The sequence below is a fragment of the Corella eumyota genome, chromosome 5 (genome assembly GCF_963082875.1).
Source record: "Corella eumyota chromosome 5, kaCorEumy4.1, whole genome shotgun sequence".
NCBI classification, from domain to species: Eukaryota; Metazoa; Chordata; class Ascidiacea; order Phlebobranchia; family Corellidae; genus Corella; species Corella eumyota.
The window spans coordinates 14,469,566-14,491,356 of NC_137494.1; the positions used below are offsets into that span (position 1 = coordinate 14,469,566).

Below are 21,791 nucleotides of genomic sequence, written 5' to 3' on the forward strand. Positions count from 1 at the left end.
AATGAATTGCTGAAACTTGGGTAGAAAGTAGAAGAAAAATTAGGTGAATTACTAGTAAGTTTTCAGAAAAAAACTAATAAGCTGTAAACAACAAATTAACTAAAAATCTACTTATTTTTATTTAAAATTTTTGTCTTTAGTTTGACCAATTCGACCGGCAGTGTGGTGTAGTGGTAAGAACACTTGCTACACCACACATGAGGTCGTGGGTTCAATCCCCACTGATCTCATGCTGTAGCGCCCTTGAGTAAGGCGCTATAAACGGTATGAACTTCTGCTAAGCCAGCATTTAATCAGCAGCCTAATTATCAAGCAATTATAGTCTCTATTATATCCAAAACTGCCACAGGCAACTCGAGACTGGGTCGGGGTAACAAATGTTACTCTATGTTTAAGTCGCGCATTCGACTTTCCCACATCGAGGATAAAGATATACACAAAAAAAATTTATTTTTAGAATCTCAAAAATTGCAGTGCAAGAAAAGTTTTAATTTGCAATTTTACGAAAAAATGTGGACTTGGTTGTTTAATGCACCACTTTGCTAAGTGCATGCATTTAGCTTTAGAAAAAAATAAAACATTAGTAATGAATCTAAATGTAAAACATTATGGAACAGAAGCAATCTACGCCTTATTTCCTAATACAAATAGTTGTGAAGATACAGGTAAAGAGGGTTAATATTATTCACAATAATTAATTTTTATTAAATAAGATATGTCTAAGGTGAAATTATATATTTTAAGCAGTTTTTTCTTTATCATAAATTTAAGTTTTTTTTTATTAGATATTAATGGTTGTGATATTAAAAGAATAGAGTTAACACATTTTGTTTATAACAAAAAATTAATGTTTCCTGCCGGGTTGTTGAAAATTACTTCAAGATTTCAAACCGATGTTTCAGTCTGGTGGCTTGGTCAAATTGTCAAGTATTTGACTAAAGTTACTGATGAGTTTCAGAAACATATTGACGCAAAGATGAAAAAAATGAGAATTAACGAACCTCGTGATTATCCATTGGTTGGGTAAGTTGAACTAACCCCGAGAAAATTAACAATTTTTCAGAAAATATATTTTGGTTTAGAATTCACATTCGACGAACTGATAAACTTAGACGTGAAGCTGAATTTCAACCAAACGAAAAGTACATGGAACAAGTAGAAAAATATTACGATAATCTGGCCATTACAACTGGCAATCATTCTATTCCCCGAACAGTTTTTGTTGCCACTGATGACGTAACAGCACTACCACAGCTTCGTGATACGTAATCTATATTGTTTAAAAGCATATGCCCATAAAAAATATATAAGTTATTATCAATAAGTATTTTTACACAGGTATAAAGATTACAAATTCATCTACGATGAGCAGATAGCAATATCAGCAGCTGTAGAAAATAGAAGAAACGACCAAGGTTTAAAAGGAATTGTAATGGACTTCAAGATTTTAACTTCTTGCGACTTTGTTGTATGCACTCTTTCCTCAAATGTAAGTACATGTTAACAAATTGCTTGGTATAAAAAAACTGTTTTATAAACTCAATAAGCTGCGTTTTAAAATTACTACAATTATGCAATATTGGTTTGTTGTTATTTTACTTTTTATCTGTGATTAAGATATGCAGACTGATTTATGAAATATTACATACCAAGTACATTGATGCCGCTGAAAGATTGGTTTCTTTGGACGATAGCTTTTACTACAATGGAGGTTTTAAGACAAGTAGTAAAGACATTATAATTAAAAATAATACAAGTAAAAATTTTGTAATTGAAGATCGAGTAACTGACTTTTTTTATTCAGATTTTAATAATCTATAATTATATTATAAAGTGATGTGCATACATTTAATGCATAAGTAAAAAATTACTTAATATTTTGAAATTTTAATATTTTGGATTTCTTGTTGTAATTGTAGTCCTACATGATTTGTGTTAAAGTCTTTATTAAAAGCTAAATTTCTTTATTTGGTATTATCATTTTAATATAATTTTCTCAATACCTCGTGCACTTGATTTGTATATTATCTAACGCATTATTTACATATATTGCACGTTAATAGACTATTAACAACTTTATTTTTTGAAAAATCAAATTTTATTTTCACCTAATTTTTATAAGTACTATATTAACCTAAATAATATCTTAACCTTGCGAAAAATATAATATCAATAATTTAAATGACTTTGTTTATGAAATTTTTGCTAAAAATAACACCATTTTTACTTTAAATACAAATGTTATCGCCTTAAATTCCTTTATTATTATTGTCTGTAAATTTAATTACTAATTAATCAACACGAGTTATTTTAAAGCGCTGAAAAACCGTGAAACGAATTAGTTTGTTTGGAGAAAGTTCACGATTTTGGATTGTTGTTTTTTTTTGCTTGACTAACAGACCATACAACATTATATTCACATTCACCAAGCATGTGAAATAGAATTGATAGCATTCACAGTGATGTATAAGTATATAGCTACTAGATTATGCTTATTCAAAGATTTATGGTAATAGGTAAAACAAGGTATAGTTAGTTTAAAGTTAAAAAAATTGTGTTTGAACTAGGGATGAAATGTATATGGTATATTTGTAAGTAATAGTTAATGCAAATGTTGTTGTGCTTAAAATATTGTAAAACAATACAAAAGACAAAGCTTTAAACTAAGGTAGTAACAGTTAAACATCATTAATTATAAATTATAATCAGCTATAGTGAACTATATATAAAAGAGAGCGAGTAGAAATCACATGTAAACAATATAATTGGATAAGGGTTAAGTTTGGGATAATGTTAATACCTTACTAAGAATTATTTAGGAATAAAATAATAAAAAATTCCCAAAAAAAAATTTAAATTTAATTTACGTTTTATTAATTGGGCTTACTGTAAATATGTTATTTTATTCTAAACGCTGCCATTTACGCTGGTATTTAGCTATTCTCTTTACCCTATTACTTTAAAAAAAATCTTTTTAAAATCATTTATACTTAGTTGTTAATTTAAATAAAGGTATCTGTTTAAAAGTTATTTTTTATTACAATCAATCACATGTCGCCGTATTTTCCTGTTTATATATCGCGGAAGTAGGGTGCTACTCTTAATATAGCATTTACTGATATCAATTGCAGAGATAATATTATAGCAGAACAACAGTTACAGATTAAACTAGTTAGGCTAAGCAGGCTAAAGGTTGTGGAATAGCAGTAAATCAGTTTTATTTATATTGTCAATGTAGTGTTTAAATGTTTTCAAGAATCCGCTTTATTTAGACTTATTTCCGTTTTAAAACGTTTTGTTGCTTAAAGCTTCATCGTGTTATTACACTTAGACGTTTGTTTACTAATTTTCTTTATTAATAAGTAACAAACAAGATCATTCTAATGGTGTGGGCCACGAAAGTAACATCAAAAATGACTTCCAAGAGCACAGAAGCTGCTAATTCAAAAGAAAATAACATAGATGCAATATCATACAATGAAATGGCAAAGGTATTGTCTGATGTAGTTGGAAAAACTGAGCCACCTTTAACAGTTGGAGTATATGGTAAATTTGGGAGTGGAAAAAGCAGAATGCTGGGTTCAATTCAAGGTAATTCCTTAAATGCAAAAACTCAGATTTTTATTTAGCAACAAATTAAAAACCCCAGTCTGTCGTTTTATTATTAAGCACAATATTAAAAAAACTAGCTTTACATTTTAAACCTGGTGCTGTATAATAAACTTAGAACTAATATCTAACTTTATACTGGTAAATAATGAGCATAATAAAATCATTATACGTTTGGTTGTTAAAAGAATAGATCACTTCATGAAGTTTTGTAAATTTTTAATTTTAACAGAAAATATTGGAAGGAATACGGGCAAAGATGATTTGAAAGTTAACTTATTCACTTTATTGTATCGCTTACTGTTTTTCAATCCTATTTTAACGGCGAGGAAAAGCAAAGATGTCAAATTTATTTTCGTTGATGTAAGTTCTAATCTAAATTATCTTTTTTTTCTTGTTTATTATCCTTGATGTAAAAATGGTCGATTTATAGGAATTAGCATATTGTTATATTTGTTACCTTGTCCCAGTCTTGAGCTGCTTTGTATATTATTGACTTTTAGTTACATTAACTTTAATTTTTTTTTTGTATATATCTTTATCCTCGATGTGGGAAAGTCGAATGCGCGACTTAAACATAGAGTAACATTAGTTACTCCGACCCAGTCTCAAGTTGCCTTTAGCAGTTTGAGATATTATAGATTATAATTGCCCAATTATTTTTACTGCTGATTAAGTGCTGGCTCAGCAAGAGTTCATCCCGTTTATAGCGCCTTACTCAAGAGCGCTACAGAATGATTCAGTGGGGATTGAACCCACGACTTCATGGTGGTGTAGCAAGTGTTATTACCACTACACCACGCTGCCGGTCACTACACCACGCTGCCGGTCTATTGTGTGCTTTTACTTTTAAAAATATTTGTAAACGTTTTTTCTTAAAATAAATTTTGCAAACATATTATACACGTTTTTTTTAGTTTAGCATTATGGATTTTGCCGGAAGTGATGTAATATGGGCTGGAGTAATCACCAACATAGCTTTAGCGGTTGACGGAGCGTTTGGCAGTTTTGCTGTTAAGTTATTTCGAATCTGGCATTATAACTCAGATAAACATCTTAAACCATACCTTGATCCAATCAAAAGAACGAATTCTTTTGAGCGGTGGAAACATGCACCTTTCACAGTCTTTATTCTCCCAGTTGCATCTATACTGATCCTTACAGGGCTGCTGTTTTTCTGGATCTACTGCACTTTGAACGTATGTTTTGGTTCGACACCGTCTAATGAAGGCTCCACTATTGGTGTTGGCGTTGCTTCTGGGTTTCTAACAGTCTCGTTTTTTGGATATAGCTTGCAAGGAACATTTTCACGGGTATTTCTGAGTATATTTTGTTAAATTTTTGGTTGTTAAAACAGCCTGTAAGGTTACTTCACAGTCTAAAAGTAAAGCTACTTTAAAGTTTATGCAATCAGCAAAGAAATACTGTTGACCAAATTATATTATATGTTTATCAATCTAATTTTGATGACCCTTTTTTAAATTTTGAAGCAAAAAAATAAAGTAAATAATCTATCCAACAATATAAAACTACATGTTTATTTTAGCTTTACAATCTGGTATATTCACAAGCCCAACAAATAGCAGCAAAAGCTTCGCGGACAAATTTTTCGTCAAGTCTCGGGTTTTTGGGAACGGTTAAAAAAGAAATATTCTACATTTCATCAACTGTTCGATATATGTCGATTTTGCTAAACAAAGATATCAGAATTTGTATAATAATTGACGAAATCGACCTATTAAGAAAGGGAAAACTAATGGACCTATTTCAAGTTAGATATTTTTATATTCAAAATTTATTATCGATATTTGAGGACAAACTTCACGGCCTTTACACCGAGTAATTTTCTTCACCCAAATTTAGTTTTAAAATGCGTTTTGTTGTAATTTTGTATCGTAAGTATTTAACTGGACAATTGCTTTTAAGTTTGATAAGAGGAAGTGTCGACCGAGGATTGAACTTAGAACCTTAAGACTGACCCCCACAGTCCTCTAACCTCTACACCACCCCTGGATAACTGTTACATTAACTACTATTTTTTTTCTTTAGATCTTTAAGTTGATTCATGCAAGTCGCAATTCCCCTTACATACAAATCTTATGCATGGACCCACTTGTTGTCGCTAACCTAATGCAGAAAGCTTTACAAACTGAAACTGCGGTAAAAGTCAGTGGGTTAACTACATTAAGGCAACATATACAGGTATTTGTAATGTAGCTCATGTTGAAACTTGAAATATTTGAGTATATAACAATTAAGGTTTTAGAAACTTAAAAAAATTGAATATTTGTTCTTTTCCATTTAATTCCATTTGTTTCTTTTCCATTTAATTCGGTTCCATTTGTTTCCGTTCCATTTGTTTTGGTTCCATTTGTTTCCTTCCCATCTGTTTCTTTTCAACAGTTTCTAGCGCCCCGGTTCATAATTAATTTTATAGTTATTAATACCTGTTTAAATATTTCAAAGTTTTTATTTTGTAGCTTCCATTTAACATACCTGTTTTTGATGATTACATTAAGTTACAATCTCTGTTGCCAAGCAACAAAAGTCAAACAGGTAATGAATTACAACTTATTTTCAATCCTCAATGTAAAAAATAACTTTTTTTTAAGAGCTTAGTCTTGAAATATAGAGTTTTAGATATTAAATGGTTGCAGGTTTAGAATATAGATTACTACATTAACGTTAATGCATTTAATAAGAATGAGTTTTTTTTGTATATATCTTTATCCTCGATGTGGGAAAGTCGAATGCGCGACTTAAACATAAAGTAACATCAGTTACTTCGACCCAGTCTTGAGTTGACTTGACAGTTTGGCATATTAAAGAGACTATAATTGCTTGATAATTATGCTGTTGATGAAGTGCTGGCTCAGCAGGAGTTCATACCGTTTATAGCGCCTTACTCAAGGGCGCTACAGCATGAGATCAGTGGGAATTGAACCTACGACCTCATGTGTGGTGTAGCAAGTGTTCTTATCACTACACCACGCTGCCGGTTTATATACTTTTAAATGTTTGTAATTGTGATTGAATGTATCATATAGTTCCGCAAACCAATCAAACTGTTGATGGGGTCATGCTAAGCGAAATAAATGTCGGCTTCAGTCATTCAACGGGAAACTTCACCGATTTGGCTTCAGATGTGAATATGTTTAAATTACAATAGCTACTTAATACAGTTAACATACTTGTGATGTTTTATTTATATATTTAAGCATTCTAATTGAAATTATTATAGATGTTTTTCCAATTAAGTTTACATAACATATCTCACAAGTTTGACATATTTTACACAACTCTAATTTTGATAGGTTAAATATATTTATATTTGTTTTATAAATATGTCACATTAACCGGCAGCGTGGTGTAGTAAGAACAATTGCTACACCACACATGGGGTTGTGGGTCCCCACTGGGCTTATGCTGTAGCGCCCTTAAGTAAGGTGCTATAAACGGTACGAACTCCTGCTAAGTTAGCATTGAATCAGCAGCTTAATTATCAGACATTTGTAATATTCCAAACTGCCACAGGCAACTCGAGACTGGGTCGGAGTAACTGATGTTACTCTATGTTTAAGTCGCACATTTGACTTTCCCACATCGAGGATAAAAATATATACAAAAAAATCTTATTCAAATTTTAACAGGATGACTACTACGAGTCAATGGAATTTATTAAAAGTATTTTCCGCGAAGACAAACAATTAAGAACCTTGATAGAAGGGACAGAACAAACCATGGAACGAATTCTTATCTCGTCCCAATTAGCTGTAAATCAAACATAAGTTAAACTTATTCTAATTAAATACGCATCGGTGTTTTTTTCGGTGTATTTCAATGTGTGTAACTTTTCACATTTAGAATACAAAGTTAATTGATAGTTCATAGACAATAGAATATTAAGCCTGGAATTAAATTTAATAAAATCTTAATACCCAGCCAAAGTACTTACATTGCTTTGGACAAACAAGCTTTGTAGTTTGTCATAAATATTGTAAATCAATTAATAAAAATTTCGTTTAACTGCTTTTTTAAGCCTAACTAGGCCTACATGTCTGTAGTTACTGAGTTTAAAACCGTAAAAATTTGTGTTACCAAAAGATGCTTTACTCCAACAATAAAACATAATAGTTTACCGAATACTGAACTTATTTTGTCTAGATCAAACTGATGAGACTTAAACATTCAGAAGATCCGGATATTAAAGAGAAATCGAAAAGACTTGCAGCTTGGGTTGCATTTGTTGACCAATATCCATACCGGTAAATTAACAACCTACAAATTTTACTTAAAAAGTTTTTTTAACTAAAAACCTAAATATGGTTAACATGCTAGCTTTATAAGCTAAACTGAATTAAAATATAAAATATATTTTGCCAACTTTTTATTGGACAATTTAATCATATTTTAATCCAAATTAAACATATTTTAAACAAGTGCCTTATGTTTTCTTATTTCTACTATTAGTTCAACTCACTTAATACAATTTAATCATGTTTAGTCTAAGTTGGATGATCGAATTAGTTGAAGATAATGCACAACTTGCCAGCCTTAACCCAAACTTGATTCGTAAGATTGCTGACGATACTTCGTTAATTGATATGTATGATCTTGCTGCTGGAAGACTAACTAGTGTAAAGGTAAGAAAGTAATTTGGTAACATAAAAAATAAAATTTAATTTTGATGTTTTTTATGCTAAAAGACGAGGTTGCAAATAAATCAAAATTGCAAATGATTTTTTCCATAACTTTGTAGAGTTATTGTTAGGTCAAGCAATATTAACTAGAACAACAATATACTAAACTGGCAAATATATTTTGGCTACGGCTTATAAAAGTTACTTTATGATTAGAATATTTGTATATTTCGTAATATTCTTAAATGAGATCTTTTTAAATTTCGTAATAAATCCATTTTTTTACTTTTACTACAAATTTGCAGGACTGGGAGAATTTGTTGGACTTAGATTGTGATGGTGAAGTTTGTATTTTGTTTTTAAAAACTCACAATTTTAATGTCGGTGAAATGAACAAGTTTTTATTATTCACAACAAACTTAGCAACTTCTATTCGCCGTATAATATCGGTAAGCAAAAAATTTCCTTTCTCCAATAAAATATTGAAATCATTACTACTAAAACAATATAATAGTTGTGTAAAAGTATTATGTTTTATACAAACCTTTTTATTGTTATGTTTATGTTAATATTTTCAACAGCGAAGTCTATCAAGAACTTCAGTAAAGGAACGAAGAACGATGGTTCAGACACTTAGTTGGAAGCATAAAAAACCAGTTTGGGAGTGGACCGCTCAAGACATCAACGAAGAGGTTAATACTTTGTCTTGAATTTTATTTTTGATGTAAAAAAATTACATGACATTCAAATCATGTAATAAACTGTTGTACCCAAGCTTAGTTTCGGGTATGACAAGTTTGTATGTTTAACCTAAAAAAATTATCTTTTTTGGCAATTGAATTGTTGAATCGGCAGTATTTAGTTTACTTGTTGGCATCAGATCGCCACAATCTAAATCTGATTGCTAACACTGAAAATTGAACCTAGTTCCTCTAGGTCCTGTAAATTCATAATTTAAGCGGCTTAATCAATATACAATGCAATGGAAAAACTAAATAAGTTTTTATCAATAAAAAGGTAAAATTAAAAGTAACAAAATTTCAAACAATTTTTTTCTAGTTGGACGAGTATATGTTCTCTGATTTGGAGAAATATCAGAAAAATGTAGTCGAACAAAACATAACTGGTGAAATGTTAATCGAAACCCCGCTTAATGAACTTAAACTTAAACTTGAAATGCACGCAAATGATTGGAAAATTTTTGAAGAAAAGTTGATGGCACTTAGAGAATTTAATTCGATTTAAAACCAAAAATCTATTGAATAACTATGCAAATTTATATAGTGTATGTAAATATAATTATTATAAAACTTTTAAAATATATACATAGTTGCAAAGATGAATTATTTATAGTTAGGTAGAATTTTGCAATGCCACTTTTTATGTTGTGCTTTATATGCATATAAGAAATATTTTGTAAGTGGAATATATTCAGAGTCATGTAGTTTATTGTAAAATATAAAAGAATGTATGTTATATTGCTTATAAAACTAATAAATTTATTTTACGAAATCCTTTTGTTATCTATATACTTTTAATTTTTGATTCGCGTGTTTTTTAAGAATTTAGTAAATATAAACGAAATTTCTTTTCTAGCCTAAGTAAATCTTACCTAAAAAAAGATTTAAATTGAGTAATCAAGAAAATTTTGTACTGTACAAATGAAAAGTCTACCTACAAAAAAACTATAAACAAATGCCATAGTTTTCATGTATAAAATTTGCACAAAAACAACTAAATCTTTTGCTTTGTTAAAACTTATTTTGTATTTCAAATTTCTAATATCATAAACAAACACAACACGTAGCATAATACTCGATCATATTATGGCTGATAAGTTCTTTATATTTGATGTAAATACGGTCCAAGTCTTGTTCTTCTTCATGAGTATCGTAATCCCTTGCATATATGCGAACCTTAATAAGGTTTAAAAGTTGTTGATAAATGTAAAAGTTTTAAAAAAATCAATGGACAATGCTTAAGTACGGGGTGCGGTAAAGTGCGGGACCGTATGTAAACATTAACAAAAAAAGGGGGAATGCGGGACGGAATGGCATTGTTGTACTTTACTGCGGGATAAATTTTTACCAAAGGTCTGAGGAATGATGCGGGATTAACTAAAAAGCGCAGGGGGAGTTTAGGGAAGGTATAAAAATTCCGCCTTTTTCCGCATTCAGTAATTTTTTGTTAACGTTTACATACGCATCTCTTATTTTAGTATTACCCAAATTAAATTGAATTTTCAACATTTTGCTTATTAAGTTTTGGTATACCTTCAGTGTAGTTATGTTGCATTTCTTATTTTGCTTTAAACTTAATATTTTATCGACAAACTGAGTACCGATAAAAGCGTTAATCTTTAGATAGGTGAGGTTTTTACAGCGTTGGACTAATGTTAGTAACTCATTTTCAAAAACTTCACGAGTATCAGGCAAATCTTTAAAAAAATATAATTTTGGTTTACTAAGTTAAAATTTTTTTACAGCTCAAAATGTATCTTTTATAAAAATAAGTTTACATTTTTGGCTTACCAATTGCGATTCGTTTTAAACGATCTTTGTAATATGGCAAAATACTTATAATAGTTGGCCTCAATTGCCAGTTAGGATCAGCAAAATAACAGCCATCAAAAGTAACCTGAACAGTAAAAGCAACTATTTAAATTGATATAACTAGCTTGTGAAAAATATAACTACCTGTGTTAACGGGACTTCAGGTAGTAATATTCTAAAATGGTCGTCAGGCGTCATAACCCTTTGAAACAACATATTGACTTCCAAGCTAGGGCAACGATTACTTAAAGCAGTCCATGCCTCGCCCCATATAACTTGACTGTGAGGATCGTGTGTATAAACTTTAATATAAAACCGCTTCAACGAATTAGGGTTCAAATGTTTAGCTAGCATAGGTAGCAGTTCTTCTGATATATAACTGTAGTTTAAATCAAGTTCTCTTAAATTTGAAAAGTGTTTAAAACAGTCTACAAACTGAGTTTTATCAAAAACTGGTCGCCTGTTGGAAAAGAAGTCTTCTAGGTCTAAATGTGTTATAGTTGACCCAGTGTTATAACCCATAGCGTATAGGACTTTATACCCATCATCAAATGAGGCTCTAGCCCCTCTAAGATAAACCTCTTCTAGCGTGTGCTGTCCTTTACAAAAAAACTTAGCCAAGGAGGCGCACATATCTTCACGATAGAGCATCCATTGTGCCCTGTCTAGTTGCAAAACTGGCAATGATAATTGTTTGAGTCTTGTTTTGTTCTTAATTAAATACCCGACTGAGACTTTAAAGGATTTTTGAAACTTTTTGCACACGTTTGAAGACACAGGACTGTACAATCTAAACTCTAACTTTTGAAGATATTTTCCAAAAGTTCTGACATAATGTGTAGCATATTTGTACGGAGCATGCGTTAGGTCTTTTGGCTCACGACCAGAAAATTTGAAAGATTTAGTGCGCCACAAACATGCACTATGACGTATAATATCGTACCACTGTTTGCAAACAAACTGCACCTGAAGACGTTCACTTTCAGTTAAATGAGAGAAAATAATAGCTAAAGCAACATGTGGTAGACCGGCCCAGTTTTTCTTGATATTTTCAGTTTCAATACTTGAATTATGTTCCTTTAGAATAATATTACTTTGTGACGTGGAGGAAAGAGTCTCCAGGCTTCGCGATTCCATAGTGACGTCATAACCAAGCTTTGTCTTGCGTTGTTTAGGCGGTAATTCCCCCAAGTCACTAACTTTTATGCTCATAGTTTTTGTTAATTTAATAAATTTGCAGCTCATTCATTTTATTTCGAGTTATTTAGTCATATTTATTTACTTATTGCGTCATATTCACAATATGACACTAAACAAAACCTGAATACCAAAGTTACAAGATCAAAGACTAGATGAAGTACAAACTAAGAAGTTGTAGGTAAATACTCTTTTTTAAACCATTATATTTTCCTTTTGCCTTCTATTTGTAGTATATTCCAACCTTTATACTCTTAATTCAAGCTATTTAGTCAGATACATTTACCTATTGTGAAACAAAATGCCCTCTAAAACCAGGACTGTTTAAGATTTAAGTTGTAAGAATTAAATGGACAATACCAGCAGCTTATTTACCAAAGCTACTCAAGACTTGTTAAAGACAGATAGATATTTTCATAAATAAATAATTTTTGTATAACCAATTTATTTTCTATTCAACAGCCCTTTACTTATGGCGGCTTGCAAAATCTAATTTTTAATATATTGCCTAAATAAAGTCAATAGACAGAACTATTATAAGTAAATAACCAAACTAAAGTTAACAGTACTTCATATAAAAACAGCCAACCATTTAAACTATATTAAAATAAAACCTATACTTAAAAAACTAGGTAGTTACTGCTAATTAACGCTACTAGTAATTGTTAGTACGTTTCTATGACCAGTTAAAACGTATTAACACAATTTGTTACGCTAACTAAATAACAACAATACGTTTACATATAATTTCCGTTTCCGATATTGATATGATGATAAAGTTATCAATATTTAAAATACAGGAGAATTACGTTAGATTTTTTTAGTAAACTGTTGTAAAAACGCGTTAAAATTAACACATTTTTTATTAATGTTTAGGTTTATAGGCCAACTAAAGTGGTTAAGAGAAAAAAAGGCCAATATAAATCTTTTTTTTGGTGGTTTTTTAATTAATCTTTGTTAGTTGGTATACCTGAAATAGTCTGTTTTTTGTAAGTGTTTGTGAGCCAATATCAACTGTTTTTGATTAGTAAACTTTCAAAATTAATATCATAACCTTAATTTGTTATAATTTTTTATTATAGCCTACCTAATTAAAAATACTTTAAAAGTAAAAAATGTCTTATATAGTATGGCTAAATATTGCTTTCTATGTTAAGTTTGTTTTCGGCACAAAAAATTTAAAAAAAAGTACAACAAACGGGTCAGAGAGGGCAAAATAAGTTCATTTTCCTATGTTTGCCAGCATATGATCTTACGACGATGACGTCGGGCGTCACGTGACTCGCAGACGTAGGGACTTTCCCTATTTACAATATTTTAACTGCAAATTCCAATATCTCGAAAACTATTTGACCAATTTTAAAAATAATGGTATTTTGGTGCAAGTTGAAAAAAATTCCAACATAATCAAAAAAAAAATATCTGCCACCAAACCATCTCTTTAAATATTTTATTAACCTATACTTTTATACATAATTGCAGGTTTAGTATATTTTTATGTATAACAAACAGATGGTAGAACAGCAGCATAATGTAGTGTTTAATCTATGATGTCTTCACTGCTTTCATGTTGTAGCATCCATAAGTAAGGTTCAATTGAAGAATTGATCAGCCAATAATATGACCAACTTTACCAAAAACTGGGACTTTCAGGCAACAAATTCTATCTAAATATATATAAAAAATGTTGTAGTATCTTGGGATTTTTTTATAGATTGTTGATTAAAAGTGTTCTTCTTCTAAAAAATAATTTTAAATTAATTGAAGTTTTAAATTAAATAAAATGGTGTACTTTAATAATATATATATATTTAACAGAAACATACATTCAGTTAACCTTTAAGTAAGTTGTACTTCAGTGAAATTAAACTTGCATTTTCCAGTTTATTATAAAAGAACTCATCATCGCAAATTTGAAATTTCATGAAATCCAGTTTTCATCTACAATATTAATATATACATTTAATCTAATATAAATTCAGTTTTAAAAAAAAGTTTAAAGATTAAACTAAAATAAAAATTTTGCGACTGCTTTTTACACATTTTAAAAATAGTTTTTTATAATCACATTTTATTTAAATACTATTAAAAACTAACTTATAACATTTAAAAAAAATATATATATAAACTCAGTGAAAGTTATTTAAAATATATTTTTAAACTTTCAAAGCAATTAGATACTAAACAATTATTTAGGCTTTTAAGTTTAACTAAAAGAAAATCTAACAGTTTATTTATACACACACATTAAAAAAGTTAATCACCAATGGCTAAATCTGTCATAATTAATTAAGCATTTTGTATAGACTACCTGAAAATTTTAACAAAAATATATAAACTATCGTACTGTATACCACAAAATTGATAATTTTACAACAACTTTACTTTCATTTTATACACATATATAATCTTTAGGGTTTTAAGATTGAGTTAAAATAATAAAATAAAATTAATTGCACATACACCTATATATAAATATTGTTGTAAAACTCAAGCTGACACCTGACATATTAAACTGACAAAATCACTTTAAAACAGTTACAAACTGACAAAAACAGATTGACTGACAAATACTTGCTGACAGACACACATGATACAATCTGACAATCACTACAAACTGACTACAAATAGACTAAAGTTAAAACAACCAACTGACAAAAAAATTTAACCTGACAAAAAAACTAAACTGACCTAATCGTAAAAAACCTAACTAGCACAAGAAAAAACTCTTTTTTTACTTGAACCAAAATAAACGGGACATACAGTAAACCTACGTAAAAGTTTTCAGAACTTATAATATAGTATAAGGCTCACAACAAATAACATAAGGAGGAAAGGTCAGGGCCTCCCAGAGACTGGGAGGCCCAAAACAATCCAACTGTAAACCCAAAACAATCCAACTGTAAACATTAAATTTAAATCCAAGCGCCAAGGTTTAAAAAAAATATTTCAACTCGTGGTGTTTGACATTTGAACCAAAACCAAGGTTACGCACTTTTAAATTTTTCGTTTATCCTCAATAATCAATTTTTATCCTCAATATTAATAAAAATTTTAATTTTGTACAACTAAAAACTGGGTTATGGTAACATTACAAAATTATTAATGTCTTAAACTTGTACCAATTTAGACTGGGTTGTGGTAATATTATGACACCAATAATATCTTAAATTTGTACAACTTGAGACTAGGTTGGGGTAATATTATGAGGTTAATATTATCTTAAACTTGTACAACTTGAGACTTGGTTATGGTAATATCATGAGGTTAATAATATCTTAAACTTGTACAACTTGAGACTGGGTTGGAGTTTTATCCCGATGTTAATAATATCTAAAACTTGTACAACTTGAGATTGGGTTGGGGTAATATTATGAGGTTAATATTATCTTAAACTTGTACAATTTGAAACTGGGTTGGGGTAATATCATACGATAACAACAATTTTTATTTTACAGTATCTTTTACCGGGTTGAGGCAATAATGTAAGATTTAAGAGTTAATTTGTCCAAGGTTTAATTACAATTAACTTTTTGTATTTTACGTCTGTAAGTTAATGCATTTTTTTTGTAAAATGATTACAAAAATTAGCTTAACAAAAATTAATAGATAATACACATACTATTTTAAGTTTATGAAATAGACTATAAAAAACCAAGAGTTTTTTACCAAACTTGAAAGTTATAGCCTAAGGGCATCTATAGAGAGTAAATTATCGCCAAACTAAGTCTATACACGTAGGTTGTACAACTAGTCTTAGAGATACTTTCCGTAATTAGTAATTAGCAAAGGGTATAGTGAATAAGGAAGTAAGAATTATTATCAAGATAGACATAGCCTGATAATGCCAAAATAGCGTCTTATGCAAAAAAATATTAAAAAATATAAAACATTTTATAGTCTTATTTATTTACATAGTGTAAAAAATGGTATTAAAAAACAGGCCATAAAATTTATAATTGTCTTATGTCAATATTTAATATAGAGTCAATATAGTTTACTGTAAAAAAACTGAACAACTTTTGTAACCTAGTATAGCATTAAAACAGTTTTTGAAATAGTTTATTATTGTATTCTATATATCCGTAAAAAAACAATCAATATTATGGTTAAATTTTAACTAAGGCATGCGTTTTTTAGTTTCTCATATATTTTATTAAAAGAAATAGAAATGATGTCAAATATTAAAAGCACTTGGATATAGTCGTAAGAACCTGTGTTTTATTAGAACAGACAATTACGTATTCCTACTTGAACATACTAGCAACAACCACATTAATTAGATCGTGGTGAAAAGGGGAATTTTGCCAGCATGGTATATACTGACAGTATATAGAATGAAGCTCTTTGAGAAATAACATGTGTAAAAATTGCCACGTATATATAGCGTATAGCTTATATAGCGTATGCATTGTTTTAAGCAAGTATTGTATTATAGGAAATGGGCTGTTATTGTATGTATATGTATTCAAGCAAAATATGTATTGAAATACTATATACTAAACTGCAGTATAGAAATCTATAATAGCAGTAAAGTATACGTAAGGCTAACATTTGAATAAAAATGCTATAAAAAAGGGTTCATTTTTGATGTAGTTTTTTTAGACTTTCAAGTATAATGTTGCACTTTTTATAAGTAACACACACCGATCTTAAATTTGAACTCAAAATAGAAATTACATCGTTGTATAAACACTAAAAACGAATGAACAAACTTCATTTAGACTAGGCAAAACTGATAAATATAGTTAAAGTGTATTAAGCGGTTATAATAAAGCGAATTTACAAATTGGATTTCAAGTAGCATTAGTTTCCATATAAAAGCGTCTATTAATAATTTCCTGTTATTAACATATAGCGGTTAAAATACCCTATGTTAAAGTTTTAAAGTTGACTTTGGCATATTAAAGATTGATCTAAATAATATATAAGGAAAAGTTATGAAATGATTATCAATACAACTAGCAATGTCATCTTTAAACTGTAGGAAAGTTAGACTAAAATCATATTAAAATGTAACCTTTTTTTTAAAAATATATAAAACTGTCAGAAGAATTTTGACAGGTGTTAGTAAAAACAAACAACGTATATATCACCTCAAAGTAAACAAAGCGTTATTGTAAAATTTACCATAATTTTTTACTTATTTTTAACTTATATATTACTGTAATAGCCAGGGTTAAATATAGGGCAAAATGGGAAATGCACTTGAAGGTCAATCAGCTCAAGTTGATGTCGTTATTATTGGAGGTGGACCAACTGGACTAGGCGCTGCACACAGGTAACAACAAGTTAAAATTTGGTATTTCTAAATAATATTTATTTATCCTCGATGCGGGTAGGATTGATTTCACGACTTAAACATAGAGTAACATCAGTTACCCTGACCCAGTCTCGAGTTAACTTTGGCAGTTTGGAATATTATTGATTGTAATTGTCTGGTAATTAAGCTGCTGATTAAGTATTGGCTTAGCATGAGTTTATACCGTTTATATCGCCTTACTCAAGGGCGCTACAGCATGAGAGCAATGGGGATCGAACCCAGTTTTTAAACTTTTTTAACAGTTTTTTATTTAATATATTTAGATTGCGACAGTACGGGTTTGAAAACTGGCTTTTACTAGACGCAGAAAAATATCCTGGCGGCCTCGCTGGCTCTATTAAAACTGCTGAAGGATTTCGATTTGATCATGGATATAAGGAACTAGCAAGCCGCTACGAGTACTTTGATAAAGTGATAGACGAACTTTACAACGATGAAAATGAACGTACCATGGTTACAAGGCCACGAAATAACTACACTTATATTCGAGGAAACTTAGTGAAATATCCTGTCCAAAGTAACCTTTGTGGTCTACCCCCTGCCGAAAAACAAGCTTGTGTATTAGATCTAGTCAAATCTCAGCTCCAAACGAAAGAAAAATCAGAGCCTGATAACTTTGCGAATTTAGACGAATATCTAGTTTCAGAATGGGGCGAAACTTTAAGTAATTTATTTTTCCGCCCTTATATATTTAAGTCTTGGGCATATCCCACCGGTAGGCTAAGTCACAATTGGGTGAAGTCAAAAATACCACCCGTGAACCTTGGTGATGATATCGCAAGACTTATGAAAGATGAACAAGAAGATCCAGGTAAGAGTTTGTTTGTTCAATATTCAAGTTTTATAAGCTTCTGTATATCATTAAGTTTAAATTCCACAAGCGCTAGTGGTCGGGTCTTATTTGTAATTTAACATGGCTTTAGTTGTTATACCTTACTAAAAAGTTAACTGGTATTCTATTGCTTTCAAAAAAAACCTTAATTTGTTAGATTTTTTTCAAATACAGCCTACCTAATTAAAAATACTTTAAAAGTAAGAAATGTCTTATATAATATGGATAAATCTTGCTTTCCATGCTAAGTTTGTTTTTAGAAAAACAAAAATTAAAAAAAGTACAACAAACGGCTCAGAGAGGGCAAAATAAGAATATTTTCCTAGGTCTGCCAGCATATAAACTTACGACGATAACGTCGAGCGTCACGTGACTCGCAAGCGTAGGGACTTTCCCTATTTATAATATTACAACTCCAAGTCCCGATATTTCGAAAACTACGTGACGAATATTAAAAGTAATGGTATCCTTGTGCAAGTTGGAAAAAATACAACCTTATTAAAAAAGAAACTCTGAGACCGAACCATCTCTTTAAGGATACAACTGCATGTAAAAAAACCTCTAAAATAATGTTGTTCTTCTATACTATAGGCTGGGGTGTTGATGCTGAAACTCGCTATCCAACTAAAGGAGGAATGATTGGAATATGGCGGAATCTAACTAAAACTTTACCCAAGCCTAATATTCGATTTAAGAACGAAATTCAAACTTTAGACATCGATGAAAAAACAATTGTAACAAAGGGAGGCTTGCAAATTAAGTAAGAAATTCTTTAATAAATAAATTATAATTTTTTTTGTTTATATTTTATCCTCGATGCGGGATGGTCAAATGCGCGACTTCGCCAAGAGTAACAATTGTTTTCCCCGACCTAGTCTTGAGTTGCATTTAGCAGTTTGGGATAATATAGATTATAATTGCCCGATAATTAATCAGCTGATTAAGTGCTGGCTCAGCAGGAGTTTATACAGTTTATAGCACCTTACTTAAGGGCGCTACAGCATGAGAGCAGTGGGGATTAAACCTAAAATCTCATATGGTGTAGAAAGTGTTCTTACCACTACACCACGCTGCAGTTAATATAAAACTACATGTTATATTTTAAACTGGATTGTTACTTTTTAGATATAAGCAACTAATAAGCACAATGCCACTTACTTCTTTGCTTGATTTGTCTGGTAAAACTGATCTAAGTGAAAACTTGGTAAACTCTTCGCTTTACGTTGTGTGTTTGGGTCTTAGAGGGGAGAGTCAACATTCTGACATAACCGGTAAAAAAGTTTTAATATTTTTGTTTGTCCTCAATTTGTGAAGTCCGTCTTAACAGCTTAAAGTTGTGATGACATTTTATCTAAGTTTGTGTGACATATTTCTTAATTAAACTTATATGTCAAAGTCTTTGGTCAGAACCCTTGGCTACACTACTTGGGGTGTTTGGTTCGATCCCCGTTACTCTTATACTGTAGCCCCATGAGTAAGGTACTTATAGTGTAACTTCCTTAAGTAACGGTACAAATTACTGCTAGGCCTAAAATTATCGGGCTATTATTATCTATAATATCCTAAACTACTAAAGGCAACTCTAGACTGGGTCGGGGTAACAATTGTTACCTAATGTTTATGCCATGAAGTCAACCCTCCCAAATCGAGAGTAATAAACAAAAAATATCATGTTTTAAGTACGTTATTGCTTATGTAACCACACAAATTAATAAATTCAATGCATTCTAGGCTGTATTTTCTATCCTGAATCTGACTCAATATTCCACCGAGCATGTATATTTTCCAGCCACGACCCTGACAGTATTCCAAACACCACAGATCGTAGAGTTACAATCCGATTAGTTGATGGAACGACAGATGAAATAGATTTAGCTGAAAAGCCTGGCCCTTACTGGTCACTAATGCTTGAAATAAGCGGTGGACCGTTAAAATCAACTAACGAAACTACTATAGGTAAGATAGTTGAAAAAGACTGTTTATAGAGGCTACTAATTACCTTGTACTAGTATATATTTGGTGTAAAATAGTTAATTTGTACCATTTACGTTATTTTTTAGCTCCAAATGATTTTTTACTGTTCACATATTTATATTTATCCTCAATATTAAATAAATATAACAAATTTGTTTTAATAATGAACAGTTGATGACGCAATAAGAGATGCTTGTTCGGTCGGACTACTTAAAGGAGATGATGAAATCGTTTCACTTCATTTGACCGAGATGACGCATGGGTATCCTCTGCCCACTTTGTCGAGCCAAGAAAATGTAAATATTTAGTTTCGAGGAAAAAAAATAGGTTATCAGTAACACTTTGTAACAAGCAGTATTTTTATATTTAATTATTTTCGATGTGGGAAGGTCGACTTTACGACCTAAACATAGATTAACATCAGTTACCCTGACCCGGTCTCAAGTGGCTTTGGCAGTTTGGGATATTATTAACAATAAATGCCTGATAATTAAGCTGCTGATTGAGTGTTGGCATAGCTAGAGTTGATACCGTTTAAAACGCCTTACTCAAGGGCGCTACAGCGTAAAAGTAGTGAGGTTTAAACCCAGAACCTCGTGTAGTAAAGCCAAGTGTTCTGACCACTACACCACGCTGCCGGTTATGTTTAACTTTACTTAAAAAAAATCGTTTTAGGTTGAAGAAGCTTTAGGCTGGCTGAAATCCAAAGATATTTGGAGCAGAGGTAGATTTGGTGCTTTTAAATACGACGTTGGTGACCTAGATCATTGTCTTATACAGGGAGTGGAAGCAGTTGACAACATGCTAAGGGGCATCCCCGAAAAATGCATCCATCACGGCTTAGAAACGCCCACTGACGGCAAGATAAAATCGCCAATTTTCGAGGTCGAACCTTTAAAAGATTTGAATATTTTTTCGGAAGAAGCAATCACTATAAACAATCAAATTGAGAATGAAAGTGTTAAAAGTGATAGCACGAGTGATTTAGTGGCAACATCTGATTCAGAAGTTAGCATTAATGCTGGCAGTATAAGAGATGCAATTCTGTCAGAACCAGTCCGCGATTCAGCCTAATCTATGAACGGTAACAAAAAGGGGTTTATATAACCCCTACCCCCTTAAAAACTTCTAAACAAGTATCCTTAACCCAGAATTTTTTAGATAAGTTACCCAAAATGTTTTAAAATTATTTTAATTAAAAAGTAATCTTTGTATTAACGTTATTGCACTATCTATTTATTTATGTTAAAGTTTTTTCTTTATTTATACCTTTTTGTTATAGTTTAATATAAAAGCCGTTTATACAGATAATGTAAATGTATATTAGCCTGTTGTTTTTGGTGCTTATATAATAGTATACGGCAAATAAAATTTCATTAAATTTATGTTGTGTATATATTAAGTTTAAATAGGTATAAAAAGTTTAATAACCGGCAGCGTGGTAAGAACACTTGCTACACCACACATGAGGTCGTGGGTTTAATCCCCACTGATCTCATGCTGCCCTTGAGTAAGGAGCTATAAACTCCTGCTAAGCCACCACTTAATCAGCAGTATAATTATCGGGCAATTATAATGTATAATATCCCAAACTGCCACAGGCAACTCGAGACTGGGTCGGAGTAACTGATGTACTCTATGTTTAAGTCGCGCATTCGACTTTC

General features: G+C 30.7%; 4 protein-coding genes across 5 annotated transcripts; 3 read left to right on the forward strand and 1 right to left on the reverse strand.

Moving 5' to 3' along the window:
- The first annotated feature begins 586 nt into the window (after positions 1–586).
- Positions 587–1,821, forward strand: LOC145753564 (alpha-(1,6)-fucosyltransferase-like). The gene is made up of 6 exons (XM_082569969.1): positions 587–665; positions 786–1,023; positions 1,083–1,265; positions 1,339–1,489; positions 1,618–1,756; positions 1,805–1,821. The coding sequence occupies exons 1-6, from the start codon at positions 587–589 to the stop codon at positions 1,819–1,821; spliced, it is 807 nt and encodes a 268-aa protein (XP_082426095.1).
- Positions 1,822–3,331: 1,510 nt separating this feature from the next.
- Positions 3,332–9,678, forward strand: LOC145752872 (NTPase KAP family P-loop domain-containing protein 1-like). The gene is made up of 13 exons (XM_082569235.1): positions 3,332–3,591; positions 3,842–3,972; positions 4,527–4,922; positions 5,156–5,380; positions 5,659–5,811; positions 6,090–6,165; positions 6,657–6,754; positions 7,260–7,382; positions 7,774–7,874; positions 8,114–8,252; positions 8,555–8,698; positions 8,831–8,941; positions 9,309–9,678. The coding sequence occupies exons 1-13, from the start codon at positions 3,384–3,386 to the stop codon at positions 9,492–9,494; spliced, it is 2,091 nt and encodes a 696-aa protein (XP_082425361.1). The 5' UTR covers positions 3,332–3,383; the 3' UTR covers positions 9,495–9,678.
- A 355-nt stretch (positions 9,679–10,033) lies between these two features.
- Positions 10,034–12,013, reverse strand: LOC145753148 (F-box only protein 39-like). Its single transcript, XM_082569543.1, has 4 exons — positions 10,946–12,013; positions 10,781–10,886; positions 10,523–10,686; positions 10,034–10,165 (listed from the first exon to the last, which is right to left on the reverse strand). The coding sequence occupies exons 1-4, from the start codon at positions 12,011–12,013 to the stop codon at positions 10,034–10,036; spliced, it is 1,470 nt and encodes a 489-aa protein (XP_082425669.1).
- Positions 12,014–17,170: 5,157 nt separating this feature from the next.
- LOC145752357 (uncharacterized) lies at positions 17,171–21,498 on the forward strand. Of its 2 annotated transcripts, none has more exons than XM_082568629.1 (7): positions 17,171–17,279; positions 17,585–18,132; positions 18,745–18,913; positions 19,279–19,424; positions 19,885–20,109; positions 20,299–20,423; positions 20,803–21,498. In XM_082568629.1, exons 1-7 carry the CDS (start codon positions 17,194–17,196, stop codon positions 21,199–21,201), a joined length of 1,698 nt encoding a protein of 565 aa, XP_082424755.1. In that variant the 5' UTR covers positions 17,171–17,193; the 3' UTR covers positions 21,202–21,498. The 2 variants fall into 2 exon arrangements, with proteins under 2 accessions (XP_082424755.1, XP_082424756.1); XM_082568630.1 differs by having other exon boundaries at positions 20,908–21,498.
- The last annotated feature ends 293 nt before the right edge of the window (positions 21,499–21,791 follow it).